Source organism: Bombina bombina, chromosome 10, assembly GCF_027579735.1.
Source record: "Bombina bombina isolate aBomBom1 chromosome 10, aBomBom1.pri, whole genome shotgun sequence".
In the NCBI taxonomy this organism is placed as follows: Eukaryota; Metazoa; Chordata; class Amphibia; order Anura; family Bombinatoridae; genus Bombina; species Bombina bombina.
The window spans coordinates 148,025,426-148,047,457 of NC_069508.1; the positions used below are offsets into that span (position 1 = coordinate 148,025,426).

The 22,032-nt window shown below is 38.6% G+C and overlaps 1 protein-coding gene across 1 annotated transcript in view; it reads left to right on the forward strand.

Annotated features, from left to right (window-relative positions):
- WLS (Wnt ligand secretion mediator) overlaps window positions 1-22,032 on the forward strand; it is a 102,298-nt gene that overhangs the window by 29,653 nt on the left and 50,613 nt on the right. The window contains exon 2 of the mRNA XM_053693372.1: window positions 10,812-11,081. Within this exon, the coding sequence (XP_053549347.1) occupies window positions 10,812-11,081 (270 nt within the window). The remainder of the gene's footprint in view (window positions 1-10,811; window positions 11,082-22,032) is intronic.

The following is a 22,032-nucleotide window of genomic DNA, read 5'->3' on the forward strand; positions in this document are numbered from 1 at the left end:
CTCCCCAAATGTCCCAAGAATTAACGCCCGCTCAAGCAGTGCCCTGTACTTTAACCCCTGCTCCAATTTTATCTGGGGTTTCCTTCAAGGACATAGCAGCAATTATGTCTTCTATGATTTCTGATGCATTATCTGCCTTTCCCATGTTACAAGGCAAGAGTAAAAGAAGGGATACCAATGCCGGACAGATAGCTCAGCATGCTAAGGCAGTGATTTTTAACCTTTTTTTGCCGTGGCACACTTTTTTACATTAAAAAATCCTGTGGCACACCACCATCCCAAAATTTAAAAAAAATCACACATTGTAGCCTAATACAGCATATATATACACACAAACACACACATACTGTATGTATTGTGCTGTTATGCCATGCCTCCTACAAACTACCCCTGCACTGGGAGTAAAAAACAAGCAAAGTTTAAAAAATATGTCACACTGTTGTCAGTCTGCCGTGGCACACCTGAGGATCTCTCACGGCACACTAGTGTGCCACGGCACACTGGTTGAAAAACACTGTGCTAAGGCACTGTGTCTGAGCTCTGTAGCAACCCAAGGGTTGCAGGTTCGATCCCCGACGAGGTCCAATTGGCCTTTCATCCTTCTGAGGTTGATAAAATAAACAGCGCCTTGAGACCCTTACGAATGATTAGCCGCACTTTATGCAATGGTAGCATTTTCAGAGGTACCCTCCCAGGGAACTGAGTTGGAGGGTATGGAGATGTCAGAAGGTGAGATTTCTGACTCTGAGAGCTCTATACCTTTAACTGATTCCAAGGTGATATCTTTCAGATTTCAATTAGAACCCATCCGTCTGTTACTCAGGGAGGTTCTGGCAACTATAGATGCTTGCGTCTCTTCAGTAGTTGTTGCTCCTGAGAAGTTGTGTAAATTGGACAGATATTTTGAAGTCCCTTCCTTCTCAGATGTCTTTCCAGTTCCTAAAAGAACTTCGGAGATTATTTCTAAGGAATGGGAAAAAACAGGCATTCCTTTTTCTCCGTCTCCTGTTTTTAAGAAGATGTTTCCGGTAGATGAGGCTATTAAGGAAACCTGGCAGACGGTTCCTAAGGTGGAAGGTGCTATTTCCACTCTGGCCAAATGTACAACTATTCCTATTGAGGATAATTGTGCTTTCAAAGATTCTATGATTAAGAAAATTTTTGTTCATCAGGGTCTGCTTTTGCAGCCAGCTGCATGCATTGCTACTGTTACTAGTGCTGCAGCTTATTGGTTTGATGCTGTATCTGCTTCTTTAAGATCAAAACTCTTTTGGAGGAGATCCAAGATAGGATCAAGGCTCTAAAATTAGCTAATGTCATTATCACGGATGCTTCTCTGCAAATTGCTATATAAGCTGCGATGAGTTCGGGGTTTTCTATTCTAGCCCGCAGAGCTTTATGGTTAAAACCCTGGTCTGCAGACTTTTCCTCTAAGTCCAAGCTTTTCGCAATTCCTTATAAAGGAAAGACCTTGTTTGGACCGGGTTTGAAAGAGATTATATCTGACATTTCTGAAGGTAAGGGACATCTCCTTCCTCAAGACAAGAGAAATAAACTAAAGGGACGACAAGATTATTTTCGTTCTTTTCGAAATTTCAAAGGAAATTCTTTATCTTCCTCCTCCAGACAGGAGGGAAGCTATTCCCAATCTAAGTCCACTTGGAGACCCAATCAATGGACCTAGGGTAAACAGTCTAAGAAGCCAGCTGCTGAATCCAAGTCAGCATGAAGGGCATGCCCCAACCCAGGTCCAGATATGGTAGGGGGCAGATTTTCTTTCTTCACTCAAGGCTTAGATGAGGGATGTCCAAGATCATTGGGCTATAGAGATAGTGTCTCAGGGATACAAGCTGGAATTCAAAAATTTTCCTCCTCGGGGGAGATTCCTTCTTTCCAGATTATCTGCAAACCAGACAAAGAAAGAGGCATTCTTGCACTGTGTAAGAGACCTTGCTTCCTTGAGAGTAATTATTCCAGTTGCTGCCCAGGAACACGGGCAGGGTTTTTATTCAAATCTGTTTATGGTTCCCAAGAAAGGGAGAACTTTCAAACCGATATTAGATCTCAAGAGTATAAATAAGTCTCTCAGGGTCCCATCGTTCAAGATGGAGACTATTCATACTATTCTGCCATTGATCCAGGAGGGTCAATTCATGACGACAGTGGATTTAAAGGATGCGTATCTTCCTGTTTCTATCCACAGAGATCATCTCAACTTTCTGAGATTTACCTTTCTGGACAAGCATTTTCAGTTTGTGGCTATTCCATTCGGTTTAGACACGGCTCCCAGAATTTTCTCAAAGGTCCTGGGGTCTCTGCTAGCGGTTTTTAGACTGAGGGGCATTGCAGTGGTGCCCTATCTGGACGGCATTCTAATACAGGCACCATCTTGCCTTCTAGCAAGAGCTCATACAGACATAGTGCTAGCTTTCCTGAGGTCCCACAGGTGAAAGTTAAAACTGGAAAAGAGTTCCCTAGTTCCAAGGACAAGGGTAACTTTCTTAGGAGCTCTAATAGTTTCTGTATTAATGAAGATTTTTTCTGACAGAAGTCAGGATATCAAAGATTATAGAGATCTGTCAAGTTCTTCGGTCTACGCCTCGACCATCAGTAACTCAGTGTTTGGAGGTAATTGGACTAATGGTGGCAGCAATGGACATCATTCCGTTTGCTCGGGTCCATCTCAGACCTTTGCAATTAAACATGTTCAGGCAGTGGAAAGGCTGGACAGATAGCTCAGCATGCTAAGGCACTGTGACTGAGCTCTATAGCAACCAAAGGGTTACAGGTTCGATCCCCGACGAGGTCCACTCAGCATTAATGAAGAGCTCTATAGCAACCAAAGGGTTACAGGTTCGATCCCCGACGAGGTCCACTCAGCCTTTCATCCTTCCGAGTGCCTTGAGACCCTAATGGGTGATTAGCCATGCTTTACAAGTACCCAATACATATGTCATCTGAGTATTTTAAGGAGATTATGCAGACTTGTCTCCTCCAATAATCCTGGATCAGTAGACAAGGGACTCTCTTCAGTGGTGGATGTCTCGAGATCCGCTCTCGCAGGGAACTTGCTTTCGCAGACCGTCCTGGGTGATTGTGACAAGAGACACCAGCCTTCGGGGCTGGGGTGCGGTCTGGGGTCCCAGGAAGGTTCAGGGAGTATGGACTCAAGTGGAGTCTGTTCTCTCCATCAACATCCTGGAACTGAGGGTGATCTTCAATTCTTTTCTGGCCTGGCCACAGTTGACCTCGGCTCAGTTCATCAGCTTTCAGTCGAACAACATAACAACAGTGGCTTACATCAATCATCAGGGAGGAACAAGGAGTTCCTTAGCGATGACAGAGGTAGACAAGATAATTTGGTGGGCGGAAGCCCACTCTTGTTCTCTGTCGGCTATCCACATCCCAGGAGTGGATAATTGGGAGGCAGATTTCCTGAGCAGACAGACTTTTCATCCGGGTGCGTGGGAACTTCATCCGGAAGTAATCTCCAGTCTGGTTCTCAGATGGGGGCAGCCGGAATTGGATCTCATGGCTTCTCGCCAGAATGCCAAACTTCCTTCACCCACATCAAGTTTCTCTGAAGCTTACTGCTTGAAGATCGAACACTTCATTTTGTCTAAACAAGGTTTTTCTGATGCGGTTATTGAGACTTTAATTCAGGCTCGCAAACCGGTTACTTGAAAGTTTTACCATAAGATTTGGCATAAATATTTTCATTGGTGTGAATCCAAGGGCTACTCATGGAGTAAGGTTAGGATTTCCAGAATTTTGTCTTTTCTCCAAGAGGGTTTGGAGAAGGGTTTATAGGCCAGCTCTTTAAAGGGTGAGATTTCGGCCTTGTCTGTTCTGTTACATAAACGTTTGGCAGATGTTCATCCATGTTCAATCCTTTTGTCAGGCTCTGGTTAGGATCAGGCCTATATTTAAGCCTATTGCTCCTCCATGGAGTCTTAATTTTAGTTCTTAATGTTTTTACCAAGGGCTCCATTTGAGCCTATGCATTCCTTAGATATTAAATTACTATCTTGGAAAGTTTTATTTCTTGTTGATATTTCTTCTGCGTAGAGTGTCTGAACTCTCGGCTTTGCAATGCTCTTCTCCTTATCTTATATTCCATGCAGATAAGGTAGTTTTGCGTACCAACTTAGGTTTTCTTCCTAAGGTTACTTCTGATCGTAACATTAATCAGGTAATTGTTGTACCTTCTTTATGTCCTAATAGTTCTACTCAGAAGGAACGTCTCTTGCACAATCTAAATATGGTTTGTGCTTTCAAGTTCTATTTACAGGCGACCAAGGACTTCCTCAGTCTTCTTTGTTGTTTTCTCAAGAAAACGTAACGGTCAGAAAGCTACGGATACTTCGCTTTCTTTTGGCTGAGGAGTATCATCCACTTTGCATTTGAAACTGCTGGAAAGCAGCCTCCTGAGAGGGTTGCGGCTCGTTCCACTAGGACTGTTGCTTCCTCATGGGCTTTTAAAAACGAAGCTTCTGTGGAACAGATTTGCAAGGCTGCAACTTGGTCCTCTCTTCGAACTTTTTTTTTTTTTTAAAGTTCTACAAATTTGACACTTTTGCCTCGGCTGAGGCAGCTTTTGGGAGAAAGGTTCTTCAAGCAGTGGTGCCTTCCATTTATGTTCCCTGTCTTGTCCCTCCCTTATCATCCGTGTACTCTAGCTTTGGTATTGTATCCCACAAGTAAGGATGAAATCCGTGGACTCATCGTGTCTTTAAAAAGAAAAGAAAATGTATGCTTACCTGATAAATTTGTTTCTTTTTAGACACGATGAGTCCACGGCCCGCCCTGTTCTATGAGACAGGTTATTAATTTTTGTAAACTTCAGACACCTCTGCACCTTGGCTTTTCCTTTCTCTTCCTAACTTTGGTCGAATGACTGGAGTGGGAGGGAAGGGAGGAGCTATATATAGCAGCTCTGCTGGGGTGCTCTTTGCCTCCTCCTGCTGACCAGGAGACGTAATCCCACAAGTAAGGATGAAATCCGTGGACTCATCGTGTCTAAAACGAAACAAATTTATCAGGTAAGCATAAATTTTCTTTTTTAAATTGTTTTGTGACACTTTTTAGTTTTGCAAAATAGTTAACCAGAGTTCCCAGGATGCGTTTACTTTCTTCTTCTAATACGAACGCTACATACAACGCGCGCAAACGCCCTCAATAAAGCATGTTTCGCTCATGTGTAACTGTTAGCACGCCAATTGTAATCCGGCCCTTTGTTTTTCAATGTATCAGGTAGTAAGAATGAGATTGTGTGCCCTAATCATAAAAAAATCTGCCTAGAAATAATTTGTATCAAATCCTAGAAAAGGAAAGCTTTTTGATCGGCCCTATAAAGATTTGACCAACTTATTTCAGGGTGAATTAATAAATGCTATAGACTACTTTTTGAGATTTCAGTGACAATATGAAATATTTATATATTTTTCATACTTGCAATGTACATGTTTTGACAAAAATACTTCCTATAAAAGTTACCACTGATATTTTCAGTGCACCAGCATGTTAATTACTGCAGCTGCTCAGAGCACCAGTGGGGCTAGTATCATGTCAGCAATTATGCAAATGAAGTCTTAACAAAATGGTACAAGCACCTTAGGTTCTCTGAGCAAGCGCTGTATATAAAATGCTGGTGCGCGGTGCATACTTAAAGGGACACTGAACCCAAATTGTTTCTTTCATGAATCAGAGCATGCAATTTTAAGCAACTATCTAATTTACTCCTATTATCAAATTTTCTTCATTCTCTTGGTATGTTTATTTTAAAAGCAAGAATGTAAGTTTAGATGCCAGCCCATTTTTGGTGAACAACCTGGGTTGTCCTTGCTGATTGGACAGCACCAATAAACAAGTGCTGCCCATGGTTCTGAACCAAACATTTGCTGGCTCCTTTGCTTAGCTGTCTTCATTTTCAAATAAAGATAGCAGGAGAATGAAGAACAATTGATAATAGGAATAAATTAGAAAGTTGCTTAAAATTGCATGCTCTATCTGAATCATGAAAGAAAAAATGTGGGTTCAGTGTCCCTTTAAATTCACTTTTAAACCGTTATATCTTTTATTAGAAGCATTTTTGCTAATACATCTATATAACAAAAATGCTTCAATACAAAACTGAAATGTACATTCCAATTTTGGCTGGCATGTCCATTTGAAATTAAATACTCTATCTGAATCGTAAACGCTTAATTTTGACTGTACTGTCCCTTTAAATCCTCCAAATAGGTATTGATTACTTATTTAAATTAATGTGTTATTTGCCAAATTAATAAAACTAATATGCCAGTAAATTTAACAGCCAATGACATTGCACCTCATTTTGTTTAAAGAACGTTTCTCCAGCAAAATCTCAAATCAGAAAAAAACGGACACGTTTAATTACAAACTGACCCTGGTCATGCACACAAACACAGCCCTTGCAAATTGTAAATTGCTGGCACTGATTATAGCTGGATAGTTTGGTGTTGGCTTTTTCTCCAGATAACAGACTGCTTTCCAGCTCATTTACCCCCTACTGCAAGCTAACAGCTCTTCCCGACCAACATGTACAATAGACATACACTATGCTTCATTACACTAACAAGAAGCAGCAGCTAAAACAAGCCAATTTAAAAGGATATAGCAAGCCTACATTTTATTTTAACACTTATGGTAAACATTACAAGCATGTTTTTTTTTTTTTTTCTTCCAAGAAAAGAAAATAGTGGTTTAATGCACCCTTGGATTCTAGGTCTGCAATCTGCAGTATCTAAAAAGGGACATTAAAACCATTAGTTTGCTGCTTCTAATGGACGGCCCTGCCGGAGGCACTTAGGAGGAGGGGCCCTTGACCTAATGGGAGGAGATAGGCGTAAGTGAGTAGGCGGGTCCAAGTCTAGGAAGTAGGGCGAGGTTACAGCGTTTGGCGCCATTAGAAAAAAGTTTCAGCACCGGAACAGTGGGAGCATAGATAGGGCTTTCTTTTTCCTCCCTCCCTAAAAAAAAATTTCTTGAATTTTGTCACAGCGTTGGGCGGGTGTGCTAGTCACCAATAATTTGCAGACACATGGCAAAAGGAGGGGTTTTTGTGGTTGCCTCCCCAAGGGGTGGGAGAGCTGGATAATTAACTACTTGGGCACGGGGGTCCCTTGGAGCTGAGTAGAATAAAAGAACTAACGGAATTAGCGCCTTGCTATGTCCTGCTGGAATTTAAGTACGGCCTGGTCAAAATTAAAGTTGTTAATCTTGACAGTTTAAAGATTAAAGGATATTGGGGCTAGCACAGAAGAGTGATGTTTTGTTGAATTTTGCACTATGTTAAGGCTGTTTTTTAACAGTGGTTATTTATTATGTGTTATTTAATAAACAGGCTGTGGCCAGATTTTTATACCACAATTTCAAGTCTCTGTCGTTATTTATTTATGTGAAAGGTTTTAGCCGGTGATTGGAAGACTCAATGGGTCAAAGAATGTATTTCAGAATAAACACACATAACAATGTTTAACCTTTTAAAGCCGTTATGCCGTTCTATTTTGTCATAATTAGACTGGGCTTTAAAGCCGTTATGACGGAATAGAACGTCATAGCTAACGGCTGTCCTGAAGCCTTCTGTGCTGTCAGGACTTGATCGCGGTCTTGGGGGCGTTCCTAGGGTTGTAGGGACGCCCCCCAGACGCAATCCAATAATTGAAATCTCGCGATCGTGTGCACGATCGCGTGGTTTCAATTTGTCTACATCAGAACAGTTGTTCCGATGTAGGCACTTTAGCCCTGACACGAAAGGGTTAACACTCTCCTAGGCTCCTACTGAGCATGTGTATATGCAGATGAGTCTGTAATTGGCTGATGGCTGTCACATGATACACTGGGCAGTCAAATTAATCAATCTTTGAACTGTTGGAAAAAATCTGCTGATAATTTGAAGTTCAGAGTAAGTGCAATTGAATTTGTCTTTTTATTGTGCATTTATAGGATTGTACAATTCTACAGTATTTAATGGTCCGTAATAGGACTAGAAATTCTATTACAAATATATCTATTCCATTTTTTCTAATTTGAATATTTAATTTAAAAGCATTGGAAATACTATTACATTTAAACCAATGTTGTACAAGCATTCGAAATGAAGGAACGAATGTGTTTGAAATTCGTTTTAATATTGCAAAACATTCGTCCATCCCTAGTCTTAAAGGGACAGTCAAGTCAAAATTGAAATTTCATGATTCAGATAGAGCATGCAATTTTAAACAACTTTCCAATTGACTTTTGTTTTAAATTGTCTTCATTCTCTTGGTATCTTTTAATGAAGAGTAAAACTAGGTAGGCTCATAAGAGCTCAGGAGTGTGCACGTGTCTTTAGTTTTCTATGGCAGCAGTGTTTTGCAACATTGTATAACAAAGCTACAAATGTCGCAAAACTCTGCCATAGAGAACTAAAGACATGTGCACACTCCTGAGCTTTTATGAGCCTACCTAGTTTTACTCTTCAATAAAAGATACCAAGAGAATGAAGTCAATTGGAAAGTTGTTTAAAATTGCATGCTCTATCGGAATCATGAAAGTTTAATTTTGACTTTACTATCCCTTAAACTGTAAAACATAGCATTGCATCTTTGTGCATCCCGGACTGCTTGCATTAGCGCTGCGGAATCTGTTGGCGCTCTACAAATAACCAATAATAATAATTGTGGCTATTTTCAGCAAGCTAAGCCTGAACTCCCAGTTATGTTCATAATTACTCTTCTGAATAAAGAGTAATGCAGAAATATGTAATGTTTTAAGGGCCTGGAGACAAAGTCCAACAAAACTCGCAAATAACTGGTGAAGTAAAAAGGAAAAAAAAAAAGCTCCCAATAGCTAGACCTATTTATTAATGCAACAGAGGAGATATCAAACAGAAAGATTGCTTTCCTATGAGACGTTATCATCCAGCAGGCAAACACCTTTTAGCACTTATTAGTGTAAAAACCATGAAAACTGAGGCTTTGCATTTGTCTGATTTAACTCTTTAGTACTCAGTACAAAATGAAACCTACACCAATAGTTTTCTCTTTCCTATTTTGTTAATTAAAACATGGTTAATTGGATTAGCTTTGAGTTTCAGTTTAGCAGATATTTTGCAGACTTTGGGCTAGATTACGAGTGGACACAATATTACACTTACACAAGCGTGTTATTTGGGCTCCACTCAGTAATATCAGCTCACGTAAATGTGCGCTGGTATTACAAGTGAGGCGCAATGTCATGTACAGTATATACACATATACAGGAAATAACCTCAATAGTATCCTTATAAAATATATTTAGAGTTTCATATCCCTTTAGCCTCGGAAAAGAGGTATGAAACCAATACAATAGTGAGTATGCTTCAGTTCAAATAACAGGTATTAAACAGATTTTACATAATTATTTTTTTGCGTGACAAAATATTTCAATAAATTTCTTTCATGCCTATAAAAATCATAGGCACTTTACCTAACCCTGTAATTCTTCAGTGATCAGTTATCTCAGAGCACAAACTCATTTACTTCTCTCCTTAAAGGGACACTCAGGTTAAATTACATTTTCATGATTCAGATACAGCATGTAATTGTAAACAACTTTCCAATTTACTTCCATTAAAAAAAATGTGCAGTCTTTTATAGTTACAATTTTTGAGTCACCAGATCCTACTGAGCATGTGCAAGAATTCACAGACTATACATATATGCATTTGTGATTGGCTGATTGCTATCACATGGTACAAGGGGAGTTGAAATATACATAACTTCGAAATTTGTTATAAAAAAATCTACTACTCATTTAAAGTTCAGACTAAGTGCTATTGCATTGTCTTGTTATCTTGCATTTGTTGATTATGCAAATCTAATGTGTTGACTGGTCCTTTAATTATCCACACCAAATGAACATTAATTAAACCAAACTTTTCAAACAATCCCTGGACTGTTTTTGATTTGCAAAACCTTGTAAAAACCTTTTCTTGGTTTGCAGTGTTATTGATCTGTCTCAGTTCAGGACCTCAACACTCGTTATTTTTAAACTCTGTTCCTACAAACGTCTCACTTTTCACCCTCTGCCCAGATACTTTTAGCTATTTCATTTTCTATGACAAAAGGAGTGTTTACTTGTATATGTTGTGTAAATACTTCAGTCCAAGATTAACTCTAAATCAGCTCTTTATTTTGGTCCAAGCTACTATATAAACGGGTGCATAACAGCCCCAATGTCCCCAAACCCAACAGTATGGAAATTAGAAGTCGTATTGCCTGCTCTAATGTAGAATTGCAGTCACATGTCTCGCTTACGCAGTGTGTATACCTCCGACAAATTCCGCTTCTCTTGCTCTGAATGTGATAGGTCTGCTGTTTTACATTGTAGTGAGCGCTTGCTTCTGATCAGTTGTACTGCCCACGTTAGAACAAAAATAGTGGCTAAACTATTAAAATGCATAAGATAAGAGGCGGCCTTCAGGAGCTTAGAAATTAGCATATGAGCCTACCTAGGTTTAGCTTTCAACAAAGAATACCAAGCGAACAAATCAAATTTGATAAGTAAATTGAAAAGTTGTTTAAAATTGCATGCCCTATCTGAATCATTAAAGTTTAATTTTGACTAGACTGTCCCTTTAATAGATGGACTTGGACAGATCATTTATGTGTTATGGAAGACTTTAAAAAGTGGGACTTTATTGTCCCTTTTAATGCTATGGACATATATATAGTGGGGTTTATGCACTGCACTTATTACATTATCATCAAAGACCTATACACTTTTTATATAGATGAATAATTTATTGATTTTTTTTTATTTTACAGCTCCAAAGCCAACTTCGACTGTCCATTCCATAGCAATAAAATGCATTGATCGAGCGAAAGGTCAGACATCCAAGTGGTTTTTGCCATGGGGGAGAAGCCAGTGTGAAAATGTACAGTCGTTTGATGAAGCAACACAAAGGCACATAGAAGCCAACAATATTGTGTTTGCTGTGCACATTCCATTTGACAGACAGGAGATGAGTCCCTGGTTCCAGTTCATACTGATTGTAATGCAGCTGGACATTGCTTACAATATAAAAAATGACAAACGTAAGTCCAATTCTTCAGTGAATAAATATAATATTCCCAAGATGTTTTATACTTGTAATGTTACAATGTAATGGAACATGCAGAAAGCTAATAAACTTACATTTTCAAATGATCATATGTAATAGTAGTTTCAAAAATAAGATAAAAAGATTTTGTTTAAAAGAACATTTAAAAACTGGTTCTTAGTGTTACCTGCATCCTAATATTTTATTAGTTTATTTTTTTTATTTTTTTTTTAAAGCTAGGAGGATACTCAGGGGTGGAGTCTGGGTAGTCAAGGGGTAGGACCTGAGCAATCCTGGGCATAAAAATCCAGTAGGTGAGAATTGAGTGTTTCTTGAAGGTGTTTGTTCAGTTCCAAGTATTACAAGAGGATCATGGGCATAAATAACATTTTAATTGAGTTAGGAATAACAGCGTCCCCTCCATATGCAGGGGTCAAGTCCTACAAAAAAAGTGTGGGAACTTGCCAAGACTTCCACCTTCCTCACAATTATTATTGTTTTATATACACACACTCGATTTATATGTATATAATCTATGCCTTTGGGCCTGAATCTCCTCCTCTGTAAAAGAGTCTCGCCCACTTAAGGTAAAATAGTACTACTTCTGCTAAGGGGAGCTAAATAACCCCAGAGCAAGCCACACAGAAATGTAAGCACCATGTGTTCCACTCAGTGCGGGGTGATCACACAGCAGGACCACTGCCAGGCTTGCATTTAGTGTATTGTACAAAATGTTACTGCCCATTACTAGAGAATCTCACTATCCCTCTAACCAGGCTGTGCTCCAGCTCCTACCAACAGCACCAGCAGTGTTTACTGAAGCGTTTCTGTTCTCTGTCCAGAGGGAACTTAGTTTCACCTGCAAAAATAGTGCAGAAACTCCGTTCCCATGAGTTCCCCCTCGGCCTGACCCCTGTCTATGACAATCCCACAAGCCTTAGTATAAAGATCTGACTTTACTATCTTTTTCTATAAGACATAATATGGTGTTTTTTTTACTTAGATCAGAGCTCAAGCAATACGTTACCTGTTGCCATGATATCTAAAACCTTTTACATTTCACTCTCTTTAAAGGGATATGAACCCCCCAAAAAGTATTTTCTGATTCACACAGTGCGTACAATTTGAAAAAAAAAGTTTCCAATTTACTTCTATTATCAAATTTGCTTTATTCCCATGATTTTCTGTGTTGAAGAGATACCCAGATAGTTGTCTGGAGCACTACATGGCAGGAAATAGCGCAGCCATCAAGCGCACTGGCAAATGGATAACATTATTGCCAAACTGCTGCCATATAGTGCTCCAAACATGGGTCGGCTCCTAAGCATTACATCCCTGCTTTTCAACAAAAGATACCAAGAGTACGAAGAAAATTTGATAATAGAAGTAAATTAGAAAGTTGTATAAAAAAGCGTGCCTATTTGAACCATCAGAAGAAAGTTTTTTTTTTTTTTTTTTTTGTTTTACATCCCTTTAAAGGGACATTATACACTCATTTTTTTCTTTGCATAAATGTTTTGTATATGATCTATTTATATATCTCATAAAGTTTGTTTGTTTTTTAAATGTATAGTTTTGCTTATTTTTAAATAACATTGATCTGATTTTCAGACTCCTAACCAAGACCCAATGTTTTATGAGAATACCGTCAGCTACCTACTCTAGCTTGCTCCTGTTTGTGTAAAGGGTCTTTCTTTCATGTAATTAGCAAGAGTCCATGAGCTAGTGACGTATGGGATATACATTCCTACCAGGAGGGGCAAAGTTTCACAAACCTCAAAATGCCTACAAATACACCCCTCACCACACCCACAAATCAGTTTTACAAACTTTGCCTCCCATGGAGGTGGTGAAGTAAGTTTGTGCTAGATTCTATGTTGATATGCGCTTCGCAGCAGGCTGGAGCCCGGTTTTCCTCTCAGAGTGCAGTGAATGTCAGAGGGATGTGAAGAGAGTATTGCCTATTTGAATACAATGGTCTTCCTCTAGGGGATCTATTTCATAGGTTCTCTGTTATCGGTCGTAGAGATTTCTTCTCCTACCTCCCTTTTCAGATCAACGATATACTCTTATATACCATTACCTCTACTGATTCTCGTTTCAGTACTGGTTTGGCTATCTACTATATGTAGATGAGTGTCTTAGGGTAAGTAAGTCTTATTTTATTATGACACTCTAAGCTATGGTTGGGCACTTTATATGTAACGTTCTAAATATATGTGTTTAAACTTATATTTGCCATGATTCAGGACAATCAGTATTCCTTCTTCAGACAGTCAGTTTCATTATTTGGGATAATGCATATGAATAAATATTTTTTTCTTACCTTAAAAATTTTTTCAATTGACTTTTTTCCCTGTGGGCTGTTAGGCTCGCTGGGGCTGAAAATGCTTCAATTTATTGCGTCATTCTTGGCGCAGACTTTTTTGGCGCAAAGTTTTGTCCTTTCCGGCGCCCTAATTGACGCCGGAAGTTTGTTCGTGGTTGCGTCATTTTTGACGTATATGTGTTACAGACGTTTTTTTGCGCCAAAAATGTGGGCGTCGTTTTTTTCCGGCGTCACAGGATGTGGCGTCATACTTGGCGCCAAAAAATATGGGCGTTGTACTTGGCGCCAATAATGTGGGCGTCATACTTGGCGCCAAAAAATGTGGGCATCATTCTTTTTTTCACATTATTTCAGTCTCACTTTTTCATTGCTTCTGGTTGCTAGAGGCTTGTTTATTTGGCATTTTTTCCCATTCCTGAAACTGTCATTTAAGGAATTTGATCATTTTGCTTTATATGTTGTTTTTTTCTATTACATATTGCAAGATGTCTCAACCTGACCCTGGATCAGAATCTACTTCTGGAAAGACGCTGCCTGATGCTGGTTCTACCAAACTTAAGTGCATTTGTTGTAAACTTTTGGTATCTGTTCCTCCGGCTGTAGTTTGTGATAACCGTCATGATAAACTTTTTAATGCAGATAGTGTTTCCATTAGTAATAATCCATAACCTGTTGTTGTTCCTTTAACATCTAATGTTCAGGATGTCCCTGTTAATGTAAAATAATTTGTTTCTAATTCTATTAGGAAGGCTCTGTCTGTTATTCCTCCTTCCAGTAAACGTAAAAGGTCTTTTAAAACTTCTCATATTTCAGATTAATTTTTAAGTGACCGCCATCATTCTGACTTATCTGTTTCTGATGAGGATCTATCTGGTTCAGAAGATTCTGCCTCAGATATTGACACTGATAAATCTTCATATTTATTTAAGATGGAGTTTATTCGTTCTTTACTTAAAGAAGTGTTAATTGCATTAGATATGGAGGAGTCTAGTCCTCTTGATACTAAATCTACTAAGCGTTTAAATTCGGTTTTCAAACCTCATGTAGTTATTCCAGAAGTTTTTCCAGTTCCTGATGCTATTTCAGAAGTAATTTCTAGGGAATGGAATAGTCTGGGTACTTCATTTACTCCTTCTCCAAGGTTTAATAAATTGTACCCTGTGCCATCTGATAGATTAGAGTTTTGGGACAAAATCCCTAAAGTTGATGGGGCTATCTCTACTCTTGCTAAACGTACTACTATTCCTACGGCGGATAGTACTTCCTTTAAGGATCCTTTAGATAGGAAGCTTGAATCCTTTCTAAGGAGAGCTTATTTATGTTCAGGTAATCTTCTTAGACCTGCTATTTCTTTGGCTGATGTTGCTGCAGCTTCCACTTTCTGGTTGGAGGCTTTAGCGCAACAAGTGTCAGACCATAATGCTTATAGCATTGTTAAACTTCTTCAACATGCTAATAACTTTATTTGTGATGCAATTTTTGATATCATTAGAATTGATGTCAGGTATATGTATTTAGCTATTTTAGCTAGAAGAGCTTTATGGCTTAAATCTTAGAATGCAGATATGACTTCTAAGTCAACTTTGCTTTCTCTTTCTTTCCAAGGTAATAAATTATTTGGTTCACAGTTGGATTCTATTATTTCAACTGTTACTGGGGGGAAAGGAACCTTTTTGCCTCAGGACAAAAAATCTAAAGGTAAATACAGGGCTGCTAATCGTTTTCGTTCCTTTCGTCAGAATAAGGAACAGAAGCCTGACCCTTCCCCTAAAGGAACGGTTTCCGTTTGGAAACCTTCTCCAGTCTGGAATAAATCCAAGCCTTTTAGAAAGTCAAAACCAGCTCCCAAATCCGCATGAAGGTGCGGCCCTCATTCCAGCACAGCTGGTAGGGGGCAGGTTACGATTTTTCAAGGATATTTGGATCAATTCAATTCACAGTCTTTGGATTCAGAACATTGTTTCACAAGGGTACAGAATAGGTTTCAAGGTAAGGTCACCTGTGAGAAGATTTTTTCTCTCTCGCATTCCAGTAAACCCAGTGAAGGCTCAGGCATTTCTGAAATGTGTTTCAGACCTAGAGTTGGCTGGGGTAATTGTGCCAGTTCCAGTTCTGGAACGGGGTCTGGGGTTTTACTCAAATCTATTCATTGTACCAAAGAAGGAGAATTCCTTCAGACCAGTTCTGGATCTAAAAATATTGAATCGTTATGTAAGGATACCAACATTCAAAATGGTGACTATAAGGACTATTCTGCCTTTTGTTCAGCAAGGGCATTATATGTCTACAATAGACTTACAGGATGCATATCTTCATATTCCAATTCATCCAGATCACTATCAGTTCCTGAGATTCTCTTTCCTAGACGAGCATTACCAGTTTGTTGCCCTTCCGTTTGGCCTAGCAACAGCTCCAAGGATCTTTTCAAAGGTTCTCGGTGCCCTTCTCTCTGTAATCAGAGAACAGGGTATTGCAGTATTTACTTATTTGGACGATATCTTGGTACTTGCTCAGTCTTTACGTTCTGCAGAATCTCATACGAATCAACTTGTGTCGTTTCTTCAAAGACATGGTTGGAGGATCAATTTACCAAAGAGTTCTTTGATTCCTCAGACAAAGGTAACCTTTTTAGGCTTTCAAATAGATTCAGTGTCCATGACTTTGTCTCTAACAGAAAAGAGACGTCTGAAGTTGGTTTCAGCTTGTCGAAACCTTCAGTCTCAATCGTTCCCTTCGGTAGCTTTGTGCATGGAAATTCTAGGTCTCATGACTGCTGCATCAGACGCGACCCCCTTTGCTCGTTTTCACATGAGACCTCTTCAGCTTTGTATGCTGAACCAGTGGTGCAGGGATTATACAAAGATATCACAATTAATATCCTTAAATCCCAATGTTCGATCTTCTCTGACTTGATGGTTGAATCACCATCGTCTAATTCAAGGGGCCTCTTTTGTTCGTCCAACCTGGACTGTAATCTCAACAGATGCGAGTCTTTCAGGTTGGGGAGCTGTATGGGGATCTCTGACAGCGCAGGGGGTTTGGGAATTTCAGGAGGCGAAATTACCAATCAACATTTTGGAACTCCGTGCGATTTTCAGAGCTCTTCAGTTCTGGCCTCTTCTGAAGAGAGAATCGTTTATTTGTTTTCAGACAGACAATGTCACAACAGTGGCGTATGTCAGTCATCAAGGTGGGACTCACAGTCCTCAGGCTATGAAAGAAGTATCTTGGATACTTATATGGGCGGAATCCAGCTCCTGTCTAATCTCTGCGGTTCACATCCCAGGTGTAGACAATTGGGAAGCGGATTATCTCAGTTGCCAGACGTTACATCCGGGCGAATGGTCTCTTCACCCAGAGGTATTTCTTCAGATTGTTCAAATCTGGGGACTTCCAGAAATAGATCTGATGGCCTCTCATCTAAACAAGAAACTTCCCAGGTATCTGTCAAGATCCAGGGATCCTCAGACGGAAGCAGTGGACGCGCTGTCGCTTCCTTGGAATTATCAACCTGCTTTATATCTTTCCGCCTCTAGTTCTTCTTCCAAAGGTGATTTCCAAAATTCTAATGGAACGTTCGTTTGTATTGCTGGTGGCTCCAGCATGGCCTCACAGGTTTTGGTATGCGGATCTTGTTCGGATGGCAAGTTGCCAACCTTGGACACTTCCGTTAAGGCCAGGCCTTCTATCTCAAGGCCCATTTTTCCATCAGGATCTCAAATCATTAAATTTGAAGGTATGGAGATTGAACGCTTGATTCTTAGTCATAGAGGTTTCTCTGACTCAGTGATTAATACTATGATACAGGCTCGTAAATCTGTGTCTAGAAAGATTTATTATCGAGTCTGGAAGACTTACATTTCTTGGTGTTCTTCTCATAAATTCTCTTGGCATTCTTTTAGAATTCCTAGAATTTTACAGTTTCTTCAGGATGGTTTGGATAAGGGTTTGTCTGCAAGCTCTTTGAAAGGTCAAATCTCTGCTCTTTCTGTTCTTTTTCACAGAAAGATTGCTAATCATCCTGATATTCATTGTTTTGTACAGGCTTTGGTTCGTATCAAGCCTGTCATTAAGTCAATCTCTCCTCCATGGAGTCTTAATTTGGTTCTGAGGGCTTTACAGGCTCCTCCGTTTGAACCTATGCATTCTCTGGATATTAAATTACTTTCTTGGAAAGTGTTGTTCCTTTTAGCCATCTCTTCTGCTAGAAGAGTTTCTGAGTTATCTGCTCTTTCTTGTGAATCTCCTTTCCTGATATTTTATCAGGATAAGGCAGTGTTGCAGACTTCATTTAAATTTTTACCTAAGGTTGTGAATTCTAAAAACATTAGTAGAGAGATTGTTGTCCCTTCATTGTGTCCTAATCCTAAGAATTCTCTGGAAAAATCTTTACATTCTTTGGATGTAGTTAGAGCTTTGAAATATTATGTTGAAGCTACTAAAGGTTTTAGAAAGACTTCTAGTCTATTTGTTATCTTTTCTGGTTCCAGGAAAGGTCAGAAGGCTTCTGCCATTTCTTTGGCATCTTGGTTAAAATCTTTGATTCATCATGCCTATGTAGAGTCGGGTAAGTCCCCGCCTCAAAGGATTACAGCTCATTCTACTAGGTCAGTTTCTACTTCCTGGGCTTTTAGGAATGAAGCTTCTGTTGATCAAATTTGCAAAGCAGCAACTTGGTCTTCTTTGCATACTTTTACTAAATTCTACCATTTTGATGTTTTCTCTTCTTCAGAAGCAGTTTTTGGTAGAAAAATACTTCAGGCAGCTGTTTCAGTTTGATTCTGCTGCTTATTATTTCATTTTTTTGATTTGGGTTGTGGATTATTTTTCAGCGGAATTGGCTGTCTTTATTTTATCCCTCCCTCTCTAGTGACTCTTGCGTGGAAGTTCCACATCTTGGGTATCTGCTATCGCATACGTCACTAGCTCATGGACTCTTGCTAATTACATGAAAGAAAACATAATTTATGTAAGAACTTACCTGATAAATTAATTTCTTTCATATTAGCAAGAGTCCATGAGACCCACCCTTTTTTGTGGTGGTTATGATTTTTTTGTATAAAGCACAATTATTCCAATTCCTTATTTTTTGATGCTTTCGCTCCTTTCTTTTCACTCCACTTCTTGGCTATTCGTTAAACTGAATTGTGGGTGTGGTGAGGGGTGTATTTGTAGGCATTTTGAGGTTTGGGAAACTTTGCCCCTCCTGGTAGGAATGTATATCCCATACGTCACTAGCTCATGGACTCTTGCTAATATGAAAGAAATGAATTTATCAGGTAAGTTCTTACATAAATTATGTTTTTCATATGCAAAAGAAGGGGGAGTATCTTATTTACTACTTGCAGTGGGTGTTTCAGTAACCTTTTCAACGGAGCTAAACTGAGAGCTTCAGAATAATAGACATGTGGGGCGCAGCTGCAATTAGAGGCCATCTAATTATCAAAAAGCAATGGCAAAGCCATATTTGTCTGCTATTTCTGAACAAAGGGATCCCAGAGAATCTTCATAATTTCAGTGTGAAACCCAAAGGTTGTGAAAAAATTAACAATTTATATTTGATCACATTTTGCAGTGAAATGGTGGCATGACAAATACCAAAATGGGCCTAGAGCAATACCTTGGGTTGTCTATTTAAAAAATATATATATATAGTTTTGACAGGTAAATAAAAAAACAAAAACCCTAGGCTTTATTTCTGTTTAAAGGGCCATAATACCCAAATGTTTAAACAATTGAAAGTGATGCAGTATAGCTGTAAAAAGCGGACTAGAAGATATCACCTGAACATCTCTATGTAAAAATGAAAGATATTTCTTTTACAAAGATATGACGAGTCCACGGATTTCATCCTTACTTGTGGGATATTAAAGGGACAGTAAACCTAAAAAATAATGTTATATAATTCTGCACATAGTGCAGAATTATATAACATTATATAAGTGCTATCGTTATAAAAGCTTAAATTCCCTTTTAATTTTTTTAAAATATGTCCGTTTTTTTCAGACCCGCTCTTCTGAGCGGGTCTGTTTTTATTACACAGCGCATCGGGCCAGCTGTATAGTCACAGCCCGGCCCGACCGCGCCATAACACTAAGTGCAGCTCGCTCCTGCTGTCAGACAGAGCAGGAGCGAGCTGCACTTGGTGTTATGGCGCGGTCGGGCTGTGACTATACAGCTGGCCCGATGCGCTGTGTAATAAAAGCGGGTCTTAAAAACTGACATATTTTAAAAAAATTAAAAGGGAGTATAAGCTTTTATAACGATAGCACTAATATAATGTGCAGAATTATATAACATCATTTTTTAGGTTTACTGACACTTTAACCTCCTGCTAACAGGAAGTTAATATCCCACAAGTAAGGATGAGATCCGTGGACTTGTCATATCGTAAAAGAAAGTAATTTATCAGGTAAGCATAAATTTAGTTTTTACCTCAAAAGTTTCTCAGCAGCCACATCTCATTGTAAAGGACTTCTAAGCAGCAAATTAGTATGTCTGTCCCGGGACAGCTGAAAGGATGAGCCCCCTATTCAGTGTAAGGAAGTTTACAATGAAATCTCATGAGAGTTAAGTCAAATCTCATGAGATCACAGTAAAAGAGTTCATGACCTCAGCACTGCTGATGCTGATTGGCTGCTGTTCATTTATTTTTTATTTTTACCTGCAGCTGGGAGCAGGTGAAGTATAACTTTTTACACAGAACTTATTCTGCTGAGCTGAGGAGATTGTGAGGTAAAATATCTTCCTTTTTTACATAGAGATGCTCAGGTGATATTTTCCTGTCAGCTTTTTACAGTTATACTGCATCAGTTTCAAGTGATTTAGCATATGAGTATTATGTCCCTTTAAATGCAGTGATAGCAAAAATGATAAAAATTCTCAGTATTTTGGGCGTTTTTCTCTGAGAGTCTTGGTAGTTAAGGGGTTAATATAACTGTGTTGGTTATGAAAAACAGGGGAATGGCTAATAAAGGGATTATCTATATATATAAAAAAAATTAAAGTAGACTGTCCATTTAACCCATATTAAACACATAGGTAAAGTCAGCTTCTGAGCAGTAATACCCAAGTCGAAACTAGCTGAACACGTCTGGTGAGGCAATGACAAGAGGGCACCATTCGCCAGCTAGCTCCTAGTAGTACACTGTTGCTACTTAGCCTACTTGGGTTGGTTTTTTAACAAAGGATACAAAAGAAAACAAATTTAATTTGATAATACAAGTGAGTATAAAAGCATCTTAAAATGACATGTTCTATCTGAATCAGTTTAATTTTGACTTTCTTTTAAAGGGATACAAAAGCCAAAATTAATGTTTCATGATTCAGATAGAGCAGGCAATTTTAAGATGCTTTTATACTCACTTGTATTATCAAATTTACTTTGTACTCTTGGAATCCTTTGTTGAAAAGCATACCTAGATAGGTTTAGGAATGTGTCCATCTGTCTTAAAGGTATAGTAAACCCAAAAAATTAATTTTATTATTAAGATAGAACACACAATTTTAAAGAACTTTCCAATTTACTTCTATTACCAAATTTGCATCATTCTCTTGTTATCCATTGCTGAAGGAATAGTATTGCATTACTAGCAGCTAGCTGAACACATCTAGTTAGCCAATCACAAGAGACAAATGTGTGCAGGCACCAATTAGCAGCAGCTCCCACTATGATATGTGCATATTCATTTTCAACAAGGGATACTAAGAGAACGAAGCACATTTTAAAATAGAAGTGAATTAAGTGTCTTAAAATGACATGCTCTGTGTGAATCACGTAAGTTTAATTTGGACTTTCCTATCCATTTTAAGCACTAAATTGCACCATTTTTTTGCAAAATACATTTCATCTCCTTTCTGCATTATTCCTCATCATTTCTTATTTTGTGACCGCTCTGTGCTGTTATGGAATTGGAAAAATTGGAAAGTTGCTCTGTGGCCTGAGGTTGAAATAAACTGCTTTGTAATCCAAATGTGCCCCATATGTTGCCAATTGCACAGCCCCTTTCTGTTATTTATTTTGTCATTCAGTTTCTTCCGGTCTTTTGGCCACAAAACCCATCACAGTGTAAATATATAGCACAGATGTTTTTATCACAATCCCACTCGCACCCCACTTACAGAACATCAGACCATCTTTGTTTTTGTTTTGTTTTTAGTCCGTTCCATGCTTTTTGTGTCCTGTATTGTTTATTTTGTCATGATTAAAGCTGTAACATCTTTAAATAGAAGCTATTTCATCCCCGTGTAATGAGGTTTGCTCACCAGCCCTGTATAAAAAGTCATACTGTCTACAAAATGACATTGGATTTCCTCCAGCAATAATAAAACTGCCCTGTGAAACATTGTTTGTTCATTGCAACCTGGTATTTAGCTCTCCTGGAACCAAAAATGACTAATACTTTAGGCAGGTGTTGAAAAATTGTTACAAATATACCCAAATACTTAGCAGCCAATCATGATTATTTTTTTAGATTTATTTAGAGATGATTTTAGAAGAATCTAAAAAGAAAAGTTTAGGAGCTATTGTTCTTTAGCTTATTTTGCGTTAAAGAGATATATTATATAATTGGTTTCCCATTAATGAGAGACTTATTTATAAACCACTTTTGTTTAC